Source organism: Chlorocebus sabaeus, chromosome 3 (genome assembly GCF_047675955.1).
Source record: "Chlorocebus sabaeus isolate Y175 chromosome 3, mChlSab1.0.hap1, whole genome shotgun sequence".
In the NCBI taxonomy this organism is placed as follows: Eukaryota; Metazoa; Chordata; class Mammalia; order Primates; family Cercopithecidae; genus Chlorocebus; species Chlorocebus sabaeus.
The window spans coordinates 27,550,815-27,571,496 of record NC_132906.1 but is presented as its reverse complement, the minus strand read 5'-3'; the positions used below and the strand labels follow the sequence as shown (position 1 = coordinate 27,571,496).

General features: G+C 38.3%; 1 protein-coding gene across 6 annotated transcripts in view; it reads left to right on the top strand.

Moving 5' to 3' along the window:
• CAB39L (calcium binding protein 39 like) overlaps window positions 1-20,682 on the top strand; it is a 141,636-nt gene that overhangs the window by 99,357 nt on the left and 21,597 nt on the right. For all 6 annotated transcript variants that reach the window (XM_037986682.2, XM_037986684.2, XM_037986681.2 and 3 more), the window contains 3 exons: window positions 4,009-4,068; window positions 8,454-8,519; window positions 15,197-15,340. In XM_037986682.2, coding sequence (XP_037842610.1) covers window positions 4,009-4,068; window positions 8,454-8,519; window positions 15,197-15,340 — 270 coding nt within the window. The remainder of the gene's footprint in view (window positions 1-4,008; window positions 4,069-8,453; window positions 8,520-15,196; window positions 15,341-20,682) is intronic.

The following is a 20,682-nucleotide window of genomic DNA, read 5'->3' as shown; positions in this document are numbered from 1 at the left end:
CACTGTGGCACTTTTGTTGTCATAAGCAGGAGGTGTGCAGTTTCGGACCAGCACTGAATTGCCTGAGACAACAAAGGAAAGCAACCGCAATGCCTCAGGCAAACCTGCAACCAACAAAAGGCCTCTAGCCTCCAGGTTTGAAGGGAAGGAGTTCACAGCCTGCTCCAGTGTCCACAGGCCTCCATTCAGCCTGCCAGCCTCCTATAGTCTCCCTAAGGAAAGCAGGGAAGAGAGGAGGAGCCCACAGGGGAGGTCTGGGTAGACAAAAGGGCCAGGGAAAGAAAGAGAAGGGAAGAAGGGGAATTAATGAGAGGCAGAGTATAAACAGTGGGAAGCTTGGAGTAAGGAAACCGAAATTTCAGGAGAACAGCCAAGTGAGGGAAGGAAGGAAGGAAAAGAAGGAGGAAGGGCTTGGGAACAGATTCCTGGAAGTGACTGCTAGGTGGAGGGAGGGGCGGTGAGGGCAGCATGACTCCAGGCTCAGGAGTGTTGGAAACCCCAGGAGTGGCTGTGTCTTACCCAGGAAGACAAAAATTGTACAGCAGCTAGAGATGAACCCCCCAAAAGGTGGATCTAGAGCTAGTGGTGCGATAGGCCTCGGTTGCATCCAACATGAAGAATGACATTAGATACAAAGGATGATTCCATTTCTTTCTACCAAAATGTCTGTGTTTAAACTACTAAGGAGGTGTTTGCTAATAATAGACACTACAGTCCCATGTTTTTTCCCTTTCCTATCAGATGGCTCTTTGCTGTCATGGAAACAAGTAAATTCATTTTTGAAAAAAACACCAGTAAGCCTTCATATAATTACAAACATAGAACAAATGCCAATAGAGGGGGAAAGCAAATACTTAATATGTATTTCTGAAAATTTCCCCAAAGGTTTTTAAACATTTGATAGAAAAAAATGTACTTGGTAGTAATTTTTTGCTGTCATATATTCAGCCCAATTTAATTTTCAGCAACAATATTGAATCAAAAGTAAATAATGATGTTTTGATTTGTATTTAAGCCAATTTTCCATTGAATTTAAGTCAATCCTTTAAAATCTAAATAATCATAAAAAGTTTTCTAGTGTGCTGCCAGTATTGGAAACACCAGTTTTCTATATTTTACCAAATGCTTATGGTTAATATAATGTAACAAATCACTTTTTTTTTTTTTTTTAAGTAGCTGGTTTCAAAGGGTTTTGTTTGGTTGGTTGATTTACTGGATTTTGACATTGGCTTTGGGTTTTTATAATCTCCTACTCTCATCTTTTTGGTTTTGAGCTCTTAAAGGGACTGTTGCTCAGTTTAGTTATTAATATTGTAACATTGTTAGTTTATGATTTTGGCATAGATTTTTCTACCAAAAGTCCTTTCCCAAAAAAGGATTCCTTACAACCATAATCTCTTTCATCCCTCCCTCTAAAAATTCCCATAATAGAAGTGGTTTGAATTCCGTCTTTCTCTGCCGCCTGGTAAGCTGGATGTCCTTGAGCAATTTAGTTAACCTTTGAGTTTTATTTTCCACATCTGAAATGAAGAAAATCATCCCTTTTTCACGGACTTGTGAAGATCAGAAACTGCATTTGCAAAGTGCTCGGTTCACTCCCCAGCACAGTCAGCCCTCTAAACAGCAGCTGTCACTGGCTCCTCAGCCTTTTATGTCCCTGCAATTGTCTCTCTCACTCCACCCCGAGTTTCTCCCAAGCAGTATTCATTAAAAATATTGATATCAGATTTTCAGCATAATAGTTATACTATGCAAAACGTAGGCCTCTCAAAACAGAATTGTTAGGAGGTAGGATGAAAGAGTACACTATTTGAAATAAGGCTTTTAAATTCTAAATTCTTTAGAGTTTGAACTTTATTTTCCTTCACAATTTTCTGTCTTTTCCTTCTTGGGTAGGATCCTAGCTTTTTTTTTTTTTTTTTTTTCACTCAATTATGTGATCTATAATGCAGCAATTATATTTATCTCTGTATTATATGTACTTAAACCTGTGTGTATGTATATGTGGTTTGTACATACATTTATTGTGTACATAAATTTGAAGGTATATCTATATATCAATCCTATCACACACTGGAGTGGAAATGTGGGTGTGAGAGAGGGAATGTGTGCATTGTTTATTGACTGTATCCATTTTATATATATATATATATATATATATATATATATATGCTGGAGGAATTCTACCCCACCCTATTATGGTTTCCTAATACTGGATTTTTAAGCTGTTTCAAGGTTTGTTTTGCCCTTGGAATTTGAAAATGTTGGTTTTAACCTAACTCCCTCCTGATCCCTTTTTCTTGGGGGTAACACTCATGTATGACACAGGCTTTCTAGGCAGCACTGATCTGTAACCTGCTCTTTTTGTTGCCACTGGAGCTGTGTGCACTGGGCCTGCAGTGTGGGGAACCCAGGCCTCACTTTCAAGGCTGATGACAGTTGAAGCAGGTGGAGAACTCCCACGGGTGCAGCAATCCACAGTGTCTGCTGCAGCCCATAGAGGGGGCTCCCTCTACCCTGGTTCAGCTCAGAAAATTCCTATTACTGCTCATGGGGTTTCTATGATGTAGGGGAGGGGTGCTTGAAAACAGGACACCAATATTATCCTTTACAAAAAAGAGTAGGGACCTCAAAGGATCCTGTGGAACTACCTTAGTCTTTCAAGGGTCCCCTGATGTAGGAACTAGTTTGAATCAAGACCTTTGACAGGGCGGGAATGGAACCCCTGTAAATGGTTTTCCATTTTAGAACTTCAGTTTCAGAATGGTAATGAGTGCTCTGCTCCACCGGGAGGCAGTGGGGGGGGGACCCACGTTTCCAACTGATAGGGCCAGTGGTTGATCAAGTTGTGTGATAGCAATAGGGAATTAAGAGTCACACTTACTATTTTTGAACTTGAAAATTATACTATGCAATGCTTTAAATATTTTACTTTTTAAAAAAATTAAAGTAGAAATAAGTGGGTTTTATTATGGTTGTTATCTACCTTTTCTTTGTGAGGTTATGTTGTGTACGTTCTATATGCTTTTAGGAAATTATAATTAAATATGTATTAAAGTAAAAGAATTTGTTTTGGAAAACTTTTAAATTCTTGTTATGTTTTTAATTAAATTTTTCATGGCACCTAGACAGAGTATTTAGCCTCTAAGCATATAAAAGGGATTAAGTGAGGCTTGTTTTCCTACAACATTAAAGTGAATTAAGGATATAATTTAGGTATGAGTTGAAGACAGTCAAATGTTTCTTCATGCTTTCGTTCAGTTTTCTGCAAGTTTATATCTGCCATAAGATAGGGCTACTCATCTTCAATTTTGAAAGGATGCATTGTGCTACTCAGTAACTTGCACACCACCTCATATCCCATTAATCCAAGAGCGGGAACAATACTGGTTTGACACTGCTAAATGTCAGTCCTATGCTTCCAGTATCCAAAGCGCCTTCATTTTAAAAGTTAAGACACTTTGGGAGGCCAAGGTGGGCGGATCACGAAGTCAGGAGATAGAGACCATCCTGGCTAAAACGGTGAAACCCCATCCCTGCTAAAAATACAAAAACAAAAATTAGCCAGGTGTGGTGGTGGGCGCCTGTAGTCCCAGCTACTTGGGAGGCTGAGGCAGGAGAATGACATGAACCCGGGAGGCAGAGCTTGCAGTGAGCCGAGATCGCACCACTGCACTCCAGCCTGGGCAACAGAGCAAGACTCCATCTCAAAAAAAAAAAAGTTGTCAACTCATCTCAAGTTCCATTTGTTTCACCAGTTAAATTATTTCTATCATAAATCTAACAATATGAATTTGAAACACTAGGTTTAACACTGGGGTTTTTCTTTTCTAACATGAAACAAACTTGTATTTCACATCTTAGGTTAAGCTAGGAATGGAAATAATTTTGTGGTGTAAATGAAAATGTTCTTCTGCAACTTTTATATATTCTTAAGCCTTAGAAAAGAGACATTTGTAATATTAATAGCTATAACGATTTTGTTTCACTTGGTTTTTCTTTTTCTAGGATTTACTAACCAGACATAAAGTGTTGGTAGCAGACTTCTTAGAACAAAACTATGACACTGTAAGTAGAAATCATTTTTAAAGACTTTCCCGCTTTCTCTTTCCCTCCCTCTTAGATCTGTGAGCAATTGCCCTTATGAATTATCCACAAGAGAAATCAATCGTATTCAGCCATACTCCTGATTTGTCTGCCTGGAAACCAGGTGATCAGGAAACTGTATGGAAAATTGAGATGGCGGGAGGTGAGGGCTTTCACCTTTTTCACATCTCTTCCTGTTGTGTTCTGAAGCTCCAAGAAATGACTAGCACCTGCTTGCTTCGATGTTGCTCTTAGGAGGCAGTGGGTAACTCCAAAAGGAAGAGAACCCACCCTCACTAAAATAAATCATTTTACTTGGTTGATAATTAGTCTTACTTAGTAGTAAAAATACCAAAAATATTTTTTATCTTGCAACTTCCTGCCCTGACAGTGAATCCAACTCATCCTTTTGAGATTTGGTTGAACTATGACTCTTTAGAAAGCTTTCCCTAATCTCACCCCTCCCAAAACATACATCTCTCTCTCTCTCTCTCCTTTCTCTCTCTCTCCTCTCTCCTCTCCTTCCTGTACCCTTCTCTCTTTCTATCTCTGGCTCCCTCTTATTTTTCACCTTGTATTATTATGGTGTGTCTGTATCTTTCTGGCTGGCCCTGGCACCCGCTAAGAGGCAGGAATCTTATCTGCAGGACACCGGGTTAAGAGCACAGTATGGACTTTAGAGTCTGCATGCTTGCTTGGCTTCAAGACCTGCCTCCTTACTAACTGTGTGGCCCTGGGCAGGTTACTACACCCACTGCAAAATGAAGATAGTAATAATACCTGCATCATACGGTTGTTGAGGGAATTTGACAAGATTTAAAGTTTTTAGCACAGGACCAGAGTAAGCACTCAATATTAGTTTTTAATCATTGTTACTAATTTCCTAATACCTAATGCAGTGTCAGACATTTGGTGGTGACAGATCCATCCAAGAGCAACTATGCTTTTACTAAATGTATAAGCAATAGAAGCAGCATGATTAAAGTATAATATAGCACAAACCTGGAAGGAAAACTTTACATGTTTTGTTCTAGTGTTGGTTCAGATGCTCTAGCTCAGTGCTGTCCAGTAGAAAGATAATGCAAGCCAGAAATGAGAGCCACTGTGTAACTTAAAATTTTCTAGTTGGCCACACAAAAAGGTAAAAAGAAACAGGTGAAATTAATTTTAATAATCTATTTAACCCAACATATCAAAAATGTTATTCCAATGTACAATCAATATGGAAAATGATCATCGCTTCTCGGTCTTTTGGCTAAGATGAAGTGAAAAATGATCGAGCTATTTTACATTCTTTTTTCATGCTGAGTCTTTGAGATCTGGTGTGTATTTTACACTTAGAGCACATCTCAGTTTGGACTAGCCACATTGCAAGTGCTCAGTAGCCACATATGGCCCTGTGTTGGAGAGCACACATCTAAACTAGGACTTAGGGAAGGGTGGAGTCTCTGATCCTCATCCTAGCAACAGCCAGAGTTATTTTTTACTGGGATTTTTGGCATTTTTACATGTGTTAGTTAATGTTACTACTCTATCCCCATCACCCAGTCTAGTGCCTGACACATAACAGCAGGAATGTAATCTGCTGTCTTAAAGGAGCACTTAACTATTTCTATTATTGATGCCCAAACCAAGAAATTCTAAATGTTTATATATATGGTATGGTGGGTGGATTTCTTTGTCTTTGTCTGTTAAAAGCAAAAAACAATTTCTTGTGTATATGATATTTATGGTAGTAATAAGTAAATTAAGGTAAAGTAACTTTATTGATTGAAATCTTTAGTATTGAATTAAATTACATGTACTTACAAAAAGAAGTACATTTTTGATGATAACTATGACTTTATGCCTTCCCTACAGTATGCAGTGTAGTTGGGCACGTAAGAGGCATATGGACCAGTGGTAGCAAACAAATATCAGTAATAGTCCTCAAGGAGTCTCTGAATCATTTATATCCTAGACAAAAGTTGCAACATACTCCTGAAATGCTGAGAAGGTGTGGCCTTCTCTACCTATCAATAGTATATCTTCACACATTCAAATCACAAATATTTAACTGCTTGTCTTTTAATTATAAGTAAAATAAATTTTATTTTTGCCTGTGTCCTTCAATTTAAGATTAGGAATTAGCAATATAATTATAAAATCAAAAGTAATTTTTATGTCCTCAGGTTATAAAGGAAATAGCCATAGAATCAACTAGAGTATTTGTTTTCAGTGTAAAATGTGAGGGGAGAATGATTTTTTAAATTGATACAAAATAATTATACATGTTTATGGGATATATTAGATATGTTGATATATGCATACAATTTGTAATGATCACATCAGGGTAATCAGGATGCCCAAATATTCATCGTTTCTTTGTGTTGGGAACTTTGCAAATCTTCTCTTCTAGCTATTTTGAAATATACAGTAGATTATTAACTATAGTCACCCTACTGTGCTGTTGAATACTAGAACTTATTTCTTCTGACTGTATTTTTATACCTATTAACCAACCTCTCTTCATCCCCACTCCCTCCTACCTTCCTCAGCCTCTGATAACCTCATTCTACTGCAATGAGAATAATTTTTATTGGCAGAAGCATCCCAAAATGTAAAGACTGAAAGAGGCGGGTGGATCACGAGGTCAGGAGTTCAAGACCAACCTGGCCAAGATGGTGAAACCCCGTCTCTAATAAAAATACAAAAATTAGCCGGATGTGGTGCCGGGTGCCTGTAATCCCACCTACTTGGGAGGGTGAGGCAGAGAATTGCTTGAACCCAGGAGGCGGAGGTTGCAGTGAGCTGAGATCGCGTCACAACACTCCAGCCTGGGAGACAGAGCGAGACTTAGTCTCAAAAAGAAAAAGAAAATTGTCTGTTTTTGAATTTAGGAAATGAACTGTTAATATATAGTTTGGTTGTTCAGTAACTATATATGCTAAATGGAATGTTAAGGAAAGATTCATTAGATGTCACATTTATAAGAAATGAAAGTTTTAAAAGGCTAAGATAATATGGAAAAATCTGCACTATCAACTAATTACTATTTTTTCCTATAGAATGAATGAGGTAAATGTGTTGTGCAGTAACGCTTTGCATTCAGGTATAATACATGACAATTTGAGAAACTAATAAATTCATTCTCTTTGACTCCTTATTTACCTAATTTTGTTTTTACATCCATGTGTCACTTCTTGTGTAATTTAGTCATTTCACAGCTGCTGAGGCTCCTGCATTGGCCTGAATACGAGCTCTGAGAACTCATGCCCCTTCAAACCTTTCAGACTTTTTTGGCTGATATTTCTTTAGCAGTACACCATGAAACTGGAGCACATGGTGCGTGACTCTAAAGTAATAAAGCTAGTGGACTGGGGAGTAGGGTCCTACCATATACATGTATTTGCATTTTATATTTACTGTTCAAATTTATCTCAAGGCTTGTCTGATGCATTTAATGATCCACAAAATTCTCCTTGTGTTTCAGGATAGAATAAATAAGTCATTCATATTAAAGAGTATAATTCCTGTGATTTTAATGTGAGCGACACCTTTGTGTTTTTACTTTTCACTTTATTCTCTATCGGTGATTGACAGCGTGCACAGCTTGCCCGCGTTACACAGCAGCACACATACTCCCCTCGCACTTGACTCTCTGAGGGCTGGGAGTTTATCACCCTCGTCAGTTCCTGATCTCTTGCCCTCCGTCATGGCTGTGCTCCTTCCTCCCACTTCAGTGCTCTCTGAGCCGTGTGCCCACACCTGGTGGAAGTGAATGCTGGGCCTCCCCAGATGTCAGCACTCTGTGTTAAACTGAAGGGCTAGGCCATGTTTGGTGACCATGTTAGGAAACAGGACTTCATGCACCAGTGTCCCCAGCTTCCAGTGACAGCGAAGTGCTCCAGAGAGAACAGTTGGGCCGTCACGCAACAAAGGTTGCCTCGTTCTTTATCTATTTATGCAGCGAATTGAACAGCCTGATTCTTTATGGCTTGCCAAGTGAGGCCTTAAGTGTATTCAATATTTTCCCAAATTGTGGACCCATAGCCACCAGCAAGGCGACTTACATAAAGATTTCTTTAAAATGGCATAAAATGAGTTCTCTTGCAACTTTTACTAGAAGTTTTGTTCAAAATGATTTATTGGAAGGACTCAAAATTACTCGGTTTTTATCTATTCAATTTCTAATTTGCAGAACTAAAATAAAACAGGGAACGATATCTCTTAGAATTCTTGACCTCCCCGCAGTGTCTTCACATGTAAAGAAGGATGGTAAAATGGTCAGAAGTTGGGAATTTGCTCCTGAAGAAGCAAGCAAGCCAGCCTAATATGGAGAATCCACTGCTGCTTTTACACTCTAATGTGTATTTTCTTTTCATTAGATTTTTGAAGACTATGAGAAATTGCTTCAGTCTGAGAATTATGTTACTAAGAGACAGTCTTTAAAGGTAATATCAAATTTCTTTAAGTCAGTGTCCCCGTAAGTTGATATCTCATTAGCAAATGATGGGTCTATTAGTATATGAGCAAACACAGAAAAATTAAAATATCTTTTTTTATAACTTGAGAAGTATTTACTATGTTTTATGTTATGACTGTATTTTATAGCAAAATAATGTAAGTGTCCTGTCTTGCTTTTGGAAGTAACAATGTAAGTGCCTGATAAGTAAAATTTAGAATATTTCTGCTGAGGCCAGGCCTCTTGGCTTACACCTGTAATCCCAGCACTTTGGGAGGCCGAGGTGGGCGGATCTCCTGAGGTCAGGAGTTTGAGACCAGCCTGGCCAACGTGGCAAAACCCCATCTCTACTAAAAATACAAAAATTAGCTGGGCGTGGTGGTAGGCACCTGTAATCTCAGCTACTTGGGAGGCTGAGGCAGGAGAATCGCTTGAACCTGGGAGGTGGAGGTTGCAGTGAGCCAAGATCACGCCATTGCACTCCAGCCTGGGCAACAAGAGTGGAACTCCATCTCAAAAAAAAAAAAAAGACGTAAAATGCAAAAAGTCAACCTTCCCTCTAAGTTTTAAGCACAGCAATTGATAAATTCTTAATATCTGTATTTTTGAGAATAAAATAATTTTTTACTATCAAATTATGTTTATATAGTTGAAATGTTATGGGGCTTCTGTTTTATGGGAAACATTTGTCTCCCAGATTTGTAACATATTTTCCTAAAGAATTTTTTATACTATATTTCATCGCCAGGTCCCGTTCCCTGAGCATTCACGTCAGTCAGTGTTTTCCTGTAGGTTGCTTAAAAGACTTCCACCACTTAACATGACATGTTCACATTATATTTACAGAAGAGATTCTGAAATATGAAACATGGTCATTCCCTAAGAATTAGAAGATACATTTTTTTAAAAATCAACTCTAACAAACAGATATGTCAGAAGACTACATGATCACATATACGAAATTTTGCTTTTCTAAAATACTGCCAGGATTACACTGAAACAGAATCTGGCAAGAGATTAAAAGACGATGCAGCTAGCTGGAAACAAACATAAAATCAATTCTCAATTACCCGTAAATAGCATAGTTTGATGAATTATTGGAGAAGGAGGTGTGAGGGAGGTAATAAGACATTCCATTTAGTCAACAAATATTTATGTGCTCATTCTACAGACATATCATGACAGCCAAGAACAGCTCTGGGCTTCACATTCTGTTGGTGGAAAGCAGACAATAGACAAATAAACAAATAAATCCATAGTTTTCAGATGGTTTTAAGTACTAAAAAGAAAAGTAGGGAAAGGAGGCCGAAAGCGGTGACTTGGGAGATAGGGGTGTGTGTACCAGAGCGGCTAGATGATCAGTGAAGTCTCTGATAAGTTTATCTTTAAACAGAGGGCTAAATTTGTGAAAAATTAAGATGCCTTTGATGAGGGTGTTTGTGTGTGTATGTGTGTGTGTGTGTGTGAAACCCAGTTACATCTGCTACTTGAGGATATGCACCTATTGACTGGCTGTGGAAATGACAGGGAACCCAACAGCGTAAGACCACATCCATTTATGAGTGGCCCTCCCTCCCTCAGTGGAATGGTGCCTGGAAGCAGCCATGTGGCCAAGGAGAGGTGGGAGAGCCCCTGAGGGGAGGGAGATGTGGACTAGAGTTGTATCTCTGCCCTTCAGATCCCACTCAGAATCCCACAAAAAGAATGTTTCCAGCAGTTGATAAAACTGACTGTTTTTAGCGCAGCAACTCATATGATGGTCCGGCTTGCTAAACATCACACTTGTATTATTATTTTTTCCTATTTTTTCTAGGTTTGGGATATAGTGTCACATACTTGTGTTATTTTTTACACGTCAAGATGATGGCATTCATAGAACAATGCATTTGCTTCTAAATTTGGGGTATAATTTTAAACTAAGACAATAAAGTCAATCTGTTTTGTGTGACATTTTTTGTCAATTTACTTTGCCCACCATCCTGCATCAGCCATGACTTGGTTTCCTTTGTATTTGTGCCCTCACTGCGTGTTTCTCAGCCAGCCATCTGGCACTTTTTATTGAGTTTCCCCTTTGTGTAGAAACTCATACCAGGAGACCCATCTAGAAAAAAAGCCCACAGATATGCTGCTGTCTGTGCTGGAGCCAGTAATGATGAGACCAAACTGTGTGTGGAACTGACCTTTGGGCAGAGAGTGACTTCAGTGCTGTGTTCTCCCATGTCCAGAAAGCTTGCTAAGAGCAGATGAAGATAAGGATGTATTCTGTTTATACAGCTGCATACATAAAGAATTCGTTATTTGTAGGACTCCACAAGGATAGCCAAAATGAGATAAGCTTGTCCGTGGTACAATAAGTAGCGGCCCTCGAAGGAAGATGGCAATTGGAGTAGTAAACAGAGGTGATGGTGCTCTGAAGGGCCAGCATATAGGAAGTTGCTCATAAATTCTCCAAATCTTTCCTTTTTTTCAGTGGGGGTCTGTCAGATACTGGATCAAAATTGAGAGATTTGTATGAACTAAGGTGATTGAACCAAATTAGGAGGAAGAAAGCCATTTGTATTTCCTACTTATTTACAGATGCCTCAGCCTACTCACGAGGCATCTTTCCTGTTTTTCATTAATTCACCCAGATATACCGTTTGGCTGTCATTCCTGCCTAAAATCTTTACGGTTAGGCGTCTCATGGATATCTGATTTATAGCATGGTAAAATCAAGCATTGGTGGGACCCTGAAAAAAATGCCTGACAAAATGCAGATAAATTACCTAAGAATGCAGAAAGTATTAAAATGGTTACTGGAGAGCTGGTTTTTTTAATGTTAGATTATAGAAAGAGATGTTGCCAAAATTATTTTGCATCACTCTGTTCAAGCAAACAAAAAGGTAGACGACTGTGAAATAAGTTCATATATAAACATCGAGCTCATTAAATATTGTTTACTCTTTTTTTTTTTTTTTTTGCTAGAAAAATGTTCTGGAAGCTCCACTGATGCAATTTTGGTTTTTCCTTTTGGTAATTAGATCTGTGGTAGCAGTATATTCTATTTTGACACAACGGTGTTTATATATAAATGGATTCTGTAATACTTTTTACATAGATGTTTCATAATTACAGGAAACAAGAGAGGTTAGATTATCATGTAGCAACTTTGTAAGTAATAAACTGTCTTAAGTACTAGGCTATTTTCTGATTCCAAAGTACTTGCTACCTGCTGCCTTTTGTTAATCATATTCTAAATTTTCCTGCACTGCCTTAGGGTGCTTAATTCCTGGTGCCAATAAAGAATAATTAACAGAGAAATTCCTTTTAATCATGTGGCAGGGCTTAGGAATTTTTTTCTTCTGCAGAGGCCTGGCATTTAATTACCAGCAAGAAAGATTATCATTCAAAAGAAGCTTGGTGGAAACTGGGGAATTTTTTGGGCTCTGGTCAATTTCATTAAGACACTTTAGTTTCTAAATAACTTATTTCCACTTGCTGTATGGCTTAACTAAGTACTATGAGGCATACAAAATAAGAATTTTAAAGAAGTAAAATATGTGTGTTTTCCATTTACTTGGTATAGTATTGCTTTATAGTGCTTTGTATTATTCTGGAATGCTGCATTTTGTCACTGTTAATATTAAAATAGATTAACATTTAATGACTAAAAGATTTAGTGTTGAATTAACACAATTAATTGTTTCAGAAAAATTATGAAATTCTATTAGCAGAGGATAGATTGGATAGAATTTATATGTAGGTATTCCCAGGTAATAAAAATTGAAGTGACCTAATCTGAACTTAACTCATAAATATAGCTTCAACAAATGTTTATTATGTGTGTGTAAATTTTTAAAAATGAAATTTTCCTTTTGCTGAAACCTTTTGACATGTGTGTATATGATACATATGTGTCTATTCAGTATTTGATTCTTTCTGTATAGATCTTTAGAAGATAAGTAAGCCTCTTGACAGGCTTACAACCCAGAAGTTTTTTAGTTTTTGTTTTTGCTTTTTGGAGGGTCTGGAAGCCATACCTTTGAAATATAAGCATCTAGGAAGGTAATACTGTTTCCCTGTCACCAGGAGAGTTTAACCGTTTTCCAAACTGCAACTATTTGCTTCTCAGAGAGATAAAAGAAGTTTTATTATTCAGATAAATAGCTAAAACAAATGGTCACCTCAATTGCTAGGGGCATTAGGGTGAACCATGAAAGAATGCACAGAAATGGTAGTCAGGTCCTCCCCTCGTGGACAGGTTACCCTTCAGCTTGAGGATATATGTATGTAATGGATTGTAGCTGCTTGACTGTAATAAGGGACAGTTTTGTCTGTTTGCAGTCTCTTTCAGAGATTAGTTACCATATTGTGCTCTGGATATGTGGGTAGGACTTTTATTTCCCCAACAATACCCAGGCACATCACACAGTTAGGTTGTAGGGATTTGAAACACGCCCTTATGGAGCTTATTCTTTAAACAGGGTCACAAATAACTCTGCACTACAAGGCAAAGCAAAGTCAACTGTAGAGAAGAGGAAAGGCTTTCCCGAAGATGACGTCTGAGCTAGTTCTGAGAGGATGGGTCAGGTTTGAATAGGCAGAGAAGAGGTGAAAGTGTTTCTCAAGATTTTGGAGCTGGGGAAGTAAAGCCACAGAGACAGGAGAGCGGGGAAGATGGAGGAAGGGAGCCGAGGAAAGGAAGCAAGAGAAATGATTCCATATCACAGAGGCTGGGAACGGCATCTTCATGAGTTTACTTTTTTCCTAAATCTATGGGAATCTAGGAATTTGCTTGTTTATTCATTCACTTTCTAATCTAAGTGGAATTGGTAACAAATACTGATTTTTGGAAGATTTCTTTGACAAAATGTGCAGCATGGATTGGATTAGGTCAAGACTGAAGGAGAGACCATTTTGCATGCTGTGGCAGTAGGTCAGCTGAAAGGTAGTGAGGGTTTGAATGAGATTACTGGCTGTGAACATTGAATGAAAGGTGTTCAAGAAACACTTAAAAACAGAAAACTGGTAGTTCTTGGATGGATATTTGATGTGAGGAGCAAGGAAAAGAAAGGAGCTAAGGAAGACTTCAGCTGTCTTCCCAACCGGAGGAGGGTAGCTCTTGATGCCATTAATGAAGAGAAGAAAGGGAGTTGCTTTTAGAGATGCTAAGTGTGACAGTCCAGCAGTGTTCAAGTGGGACTGCCCAGTGGGCAGTTAGAAATGTGGGTCCAGAGTTTAGGAAAGAAGCTGAGACTAGAAATGTAGATTTGGGAGACATCCTCCTAGATGTTACAGTTGAACCCATGGGTATAGATGAGACTGTTGGGAGATAAAAGATAGCAGATCCAAGTATACAGCTTGGAAAATTGCTGCATAAGTAGTGCAAAAGGCAAGGGAGCCATAGAAGAGGTAGCATAGGAACAAGCTGCACAAGGTAAGAAACCAGGAGCAAAGAAAGTTTCCAGAAGGTGTTAGGTTAGCTTTAGAAGCTGCAGAAAGATGAAGCAGGATGCAGATTAACAATTTGACTACATGGTTGCTATTCCATATGTATGAGAATAACTAGTGACCAGCCAATATCCAACAGGGGTCATCCTTTTTTCAGGTTTAACAAATGTTATTTTCATGCATTAAAATAACCTCAGGTTGTCTACTTCTTATATGTTAAATACACAAAAGGTACATCAGAGGCAAGGTGGTGGTTTACTGGCAGCCAGATGCTTGCACACATCTGGGATTCCTTTGATAGACAGTTGGCCCTCAGTTTGATGTGCACTTTTCTTCCCATCCAGGATTTCTGTAACCATGTAACTATGTGTTACTCTCCCAAGGCCTTCAGAAAAAGTCCAGTAAATAGGACATTTGAAAACTAAACATATCTTCTGTATAAAATTATGTTACAGTGTGTTTCAGCCCCCTGGCTGCTGAAGCTTTAGGAATTGCTACAGCAGCCAAGGGGCTGTAATTCTGTTCTCCAGAATTATGGTGAGAAAAAAAAGTTTCTGAGATAGAGCAACAATACATTCAGCTGTGTTGCTAGGGGGTCTTCAACTATTCTTAGTTTGGGTATTTTTATTTTTTGTTTAGGGTAATGCTGTATTTGGGGAACTATTAATTTGTCACCAAAAAATGTTTTGCTTTGCTTTATAATAAAAACTTGCTGCACTTACTAAATTTGATATGGATTTGGGGTCAATTATTTTTTTCTGACTTTATATCAGGTTTCATAATAAAAGTCGGGGAAATGTAAGAGTCATTTAACAAACTGTCTTAATAGTGAACTCCTAGTGTACATTTATGCAGGTAAAGAAGGCATCATTATGGTACCAATTTTGTTATTCCTTCTACCTGAATGCCTATGCAGCAATACATTAGTGGGAAGCAAGATAATTAAAGTAAGTATTGAAAACCATAAATTTGTTTCTGCCTAGCTCTAGGTGAGCTGCATCTAAGACCGACTAACGAAAGGTACTAAGCACTGAGATAAGCAAAACGGTGTGAAAAACTTACTCAATAACTACTGTGTTTATGCCTGTGCTTTAAGATGCACTTAAGGACACTCTAATTTTTTTCCTGACACCATTCTTATGCACATTTATATTTTGTTTTTCAGGAGAAGACGTGAGCTGTATTTTGAGTCAGGTGGCTCTGAGATTACAGCTTTGGTTTTGTGTTTTCCTCTAGCTGCTAGGGGAGCTGATCCTGGACCGCCACAACTTTGCCATCATGACAAAGTACATCAGCAAGCCGGAGAACCTGAAACTCATGATGAACCTCCTTCGGGATAAAAGTCCCAACATCCAGTTTGAAGCCTTTCATGTTTTTAAGGTAAAAAGTACAAGCTCTGGAAACAATGTTATAGGCAATTTTTTTTCCAGTTCCAAATGGCAAACTCCCTGCTCTTTACTGTCTTTCATACTTGAAAGAAAATGAAATAGGCAGTCTTTGTGTTTTGCATGATTTAAATGAAATTTCAGAGTTATGTTAATGAATGCCCATTCATAAAGGTTTGCTGACTAATCCACACATCTAAATATTTTTATTTTTTCACAGAGAAAATGCATGATACTCTTTCCCAAAACTTCTAAAACAATCAGTGATTGAGCTAGATCCCAAACCCTGAGTGTCAGGCTTGAATACTTTGCTTTGTACAAGCACTGTCTCTTTGAACTTTAAATGACACCCTGAAGACACAGCCGGGTACTACTGACTTTATTAATATTATTATTTTTTTACAATGTATTTTGTTATGATAGAAAAGTAACCTCTTTAGACAATAGATTTTATTTTTTATTTTTTGAGATTGAGTCTCACTCTGTTGCCCAGGCTGGAGTGCAGTGGCACGATCTCGGCTAACTGCAACCTCTGCCTCCCAGGTTGAAGTGATTCTCCTGCCTCAGCCTCCAGAGTAGCTGGGACTACAGGCGTATGCCACCACTCCCGGCTAATTTTTTTTTTTATTTTTAGCAGAGCGAGTTTCACTGTGTTAGCCAGGGTGGTCTTGATCTCCTGACCTCGTGATCCACCCTCCTTGGCCTCCCAAAGTGCTGGGATTACAGGTGTGAGCCACCACGCTTGACCCTACAATAGATTTTTTAACAGGTGGGGTAGGTGGGAGAATTCTATTTGTAATTCTGTATTCCCAGCCTAACTATTGTAAACAGTTTAGTACATTTTATTTTCCTGTGCACACGTTCCAGAGTTTTTCTACAGCTGTATTCACATTGTACTAACAATTGATATCCTAATTTTATTACTTAATGCTATACCATAAATAACCATTTTCATTATTGCTGTAAGTAGTTTTTAGAGCCATTATTTTTCTCACCATCATAGTGCATCATTGGGTATATTTCTTCTTGTCATTGATATTTAGGTTATTTTCATTTTTTCCTACTCTTAAGTAATGCTACAATGTGCATTTTATGCATCCAGCTAATTTTTTTTAATATTTAAAATTCTTATCGTATGATAGATACCTAGAATGTAAATAAGAGTTCAGAGAGTCCCAGAATTTTTTTGGTTCTTATTTCTAAAAATCTTTTAAAATTTTATTTATTTTTTAAATTCAGAGACAGGGTCTTGCTCTGTTGCCCAGGCTAGAGTGCAGTGGTGTGATCATGGCTTACTGCAGCCTCAAATTCCTAGGCTCAAGCGATTCTCCCACCTCAGCCTCCTAAGTAGCGGGGACTATAGACACAGGCCACTTCACCCAGCTAAGTTTTTTATTTTTTGAAGAAACAAGGTCTCGCTATGTTGCCCAGGCTGGTCTCAAAATCCTAAGCTCAAGTGACCTCCCTGCCTCAGCCGCTCAAAGTGCTGGGATTGTAACTGAACACAAGTCGGATTGCTCATCACATGCAGAGTCCAATTAACAAGAGGCAGGTCTCGTAAAAAGAAAGTGACTTTATTAGCCAAAACTAATAATAGGAAAGTGGCCAGATTCCCAGCCAATGCAACTACTTTGAATTTTAGGGGCAAGGCCAAGTTTTAAAAAGAGAAAACATGATATGGAAAGCATGTAAAAATTATGCTGAGCTCAGTGTCTGTGTTTCTTGTTCTGGTGGCTGTCTTGGGTCCCAGTCCAGGTGGACAGCAGGCTGGCGTCATCTCAACAATGGCTGGGTTGTTGACTAGCCACCCTGAAGTTATCTCTGGAATTTTGCAGCTGGGTCTCCAAGCTTGGTCTGTCTGACTCAAGATTCAAGTTTAGCCCCTGGAACTTCTAAGTAGGCAGATAATTAGATACCAGCATGCAGTCAGATAAATGTGAAGGGAATATAGACAGTGAGAAAGGGCTGGGACATGGAGTCTATTTTAAAACTAAGGGAAAAAGCTTCTGCAGTTTGCTTCAAGGTTACGTCTTTAAACCCAGGAGAAAGGGAAAAAAACGTTTTAAAATGTATTTTGAAGTTAAGCTGCTTAGTTACAGGATTACAGGTGTGAGCCATGGCACCTGGCCTTGGTTTTTATAAAGTATGTTTAGTGATAGAGTTTGTAAGTCCATAAATGGGAGGCATGGCAGTTTTTAAGGTAATTGTTGCTTTGAAAGGTAAGACAATTTTAGTTGATCTTTCAGCCACCAGATATTTATTAATTTATTTTATATATATATTAAATTAAAGAGATACGTAGGGCGAGGTATGGGGAAAGGGGCATGGAGCTTCCATGCCTTCCCTGAGCGGCCACCCTCCAGGAGTGTCCATGTGTTTGGCTATCTGGAAGTTCCAGCACAGATATTTATTGTCCAAAAACCCATTAGAGCAATTAAAATCCTGAACTAATTGATAAATTCTATTCAGTTCCTTTCAGAATTCCAACTGGACTTTCCCTGGAGTTTGACAAGCTGATTCTAAAATTTGTGTGGTAGAGCAATAGCCTAGGATTATCTATGGCAATGTTGAAGGAAGAAGTAGAGGAATCTACTCTACCAGATATTAAGACTTGTTACGGATTTAGAGTAAATGAAAACAGCGTTGTATTGGCTTAGAAATTGATAAATAGAACAGCAAAACAGAGTAGAGGGCCCAGAAGTAAACCTATATAAATCTGAAACTTGATATTTGATCGTGGAGGGATTATAAATCAGTGAAGAAAGGGTTAAGTATTCAATAAATGTTTCTTGGATAATGGGTTGTCCATGTAGAGAATCTTACCCTGCAATATACAGAGAAATAAGTTCTAGATAAAGATCTGCACTTGAAAAGCAATTTTTTTAACTTTTAGAAGAGAAAATAAGAGGCTCTCTGTATATTTGAGTAGGAAGAATTCCTTTGAAAAGAAATAAAAAATCACAAAACATAATAGAAATTTTTCTTGAGAAAGGGTCTCACTATGTTGCCCAAGCTGGAGTGCAGTAGTGTGATCATGGCTTACTGCAGCACTGACCTCTCGGCCTCAAGCAATTCTCCTGCCTCAGCCTCTTGAGTAGGTGGGACCATAGGCCTGCCCTTACCATGCCCAACTAATTTTGTTTTTATTATTTGTAGGGATGAGGTCTTGCTGTTTTACCTAGGCTGGTCTCAAACTCCTGGCCTCAATTGATCCTCCTGCCTTGGCCTCCCTAGTGCTGGGATTATAGGTATGAGCCACCATACCCAGCCATAATGGAAAATATTTAAAAATGTGACCACACTAAAATTTTAAACTTCTGTTCAAAAAAGAAGTCATAAAGTGAAAAGACAGGATAGAATGTGATATATATAACTGACAGGTCATTAAGAAAAAGACAAATAACAGAAAAATAGACAAAAGATACAAGTTGGTAGTTTGCAGATGAGGAAACCTGATTGGCCAATAAATAGGTGTTCTTCTTACTTGTAATTGTGGAAATGGCCATTAAAATATCAGTGAGATACCACTTGATGTTCTTCATATTGGCAAAAATGTCCAACAATATCAGATTTTTGTAGGATTGGACAGCAGTGGGAACTGTCATACACTGTGTAAATTGGTATAATCACTTTGGAGAACAGTTTAGCAAAATAAACTCTTGAAGCTATGGATACCCTTCAGCTCTGAAATCCATTTTTAGGCAGTTTCTTGGAGACACTCTTGGATGCGTGCATAAAGAGTCATGTACAGTAAATCCTCTCTTAAAATCGTTGATAGGTGCTTGGAAGTGGACTTTAAACAAAACCGTGTACATTACAGCAAGTCCTCGAATAACAATGTTTTGTTGTAAGCTTGATGGGGGAAAAATTGTTTGCCTCATCTGTTGCTTTGCTTAAAGTTACAGTTTCTAAGAACTTATCCACCTTAAATAAGGACTTACTGTATAAAGATGTTTACTGCAACATTGTTTAAAATGGGAAAAGCCATACATGGGCACCAAGGGGAGACTGGGAAAATAAATTGTGCTATACACATACAATAGGCATAATAATGGGTTAAAATAAATAGAGTTATGTGGATTGCTTTGCCTAATCTTAGAAACATTTTGTTGAGTGGAATGACCAAATATTTAAATATGTCATTGATTTAAAGTTTAAAAGCATGCAAGAACACTAAGTGTGGATTCATATATGTGCAGTTAGAGTCCAAAAACATGCATGGAAGCCGGGCACGGTGGCTCATGCCCGTAATCCCAGAACTTTGGGAGGCGGAGGTGGGTGGATCACTTGAGGCCAGGAGTTTGAGACCAGCCTGGCCAACATGGCAAAACCCAGTCCCTACTAAAAACACAAAAATTAGTCAGGTGTAGTGGCACATGCCTGTAGTCCCAGATACTCAGTGGGGCTAGGGCAGGATTGTCACTTGAACCTGGGAGGCAGAGGTTGCAGTAAGCCGAGATTGTGCCATTGCATTCCAGCCTGGGCGACTGAGCGAGACTCTGTCTCAAACAAACAAACAAACAAACAAACAAACAAACTGCATGGGAATGACAAATGCCAAATTCAGGATAGGGGGTCATCTCAGGAGAAGGAGTAGGGGAGAGAATAAGCAATATCATACAGGAGTATCCAATAGCTTTCAATTATACCTGTAATGTTTTATTTAAAAAAAAAATCTGAAGGCAAGTATGGCAAAAAATATTAGATTTTGATAGAGCCAGTGGTGGGAATATGAAGTCAGATATGTTATTCCTGTACTCTTCTGTGTGTTAGAATTATTTCATAAAAAGTTTCAAAAAATGAATGAAATAAAAATAGAGTACTATAGGCCTGGAAAATGCCTACACATTATAAAATGGTAGACTCTCTTAAGACCCTTGGACAGAAGGAATTGAAGAAGGCTGTGTATCATGTCATTCAGCTCCTACAGAAGTTTAAATGAGAATAAACTTCATATAATTTTGTTCAAAAATGCAGTATTATATATAGTAGAAGGAATCAGTGGGTTGCAAAATAAAAATAACCTATTTCCATCCTCTGAGAAGATCAGAATTTGGGTCACCTAATCATTGGACAGGATGAGTATGTTTAAAAATAGTTGACCACTTGTTTACTTGTATGTGTGTAACTTGGCCTGCCCCTTACCCCGGCTATGTTCCTTCCACTGAAGTATGAACTACATTGTTTACTTGCCAAAAATATTTTGTTATTTAGAAAAAAGTAACAGCTAAGTCCTAGGATTATTTTCACATCGTTTAATTAACAGGTTTTTTCCCCCAAAGCACCTTTCGTAGGGTGCGAAGAATGTGGAACCCAGTCCTGAAAATGTCTTTGCTG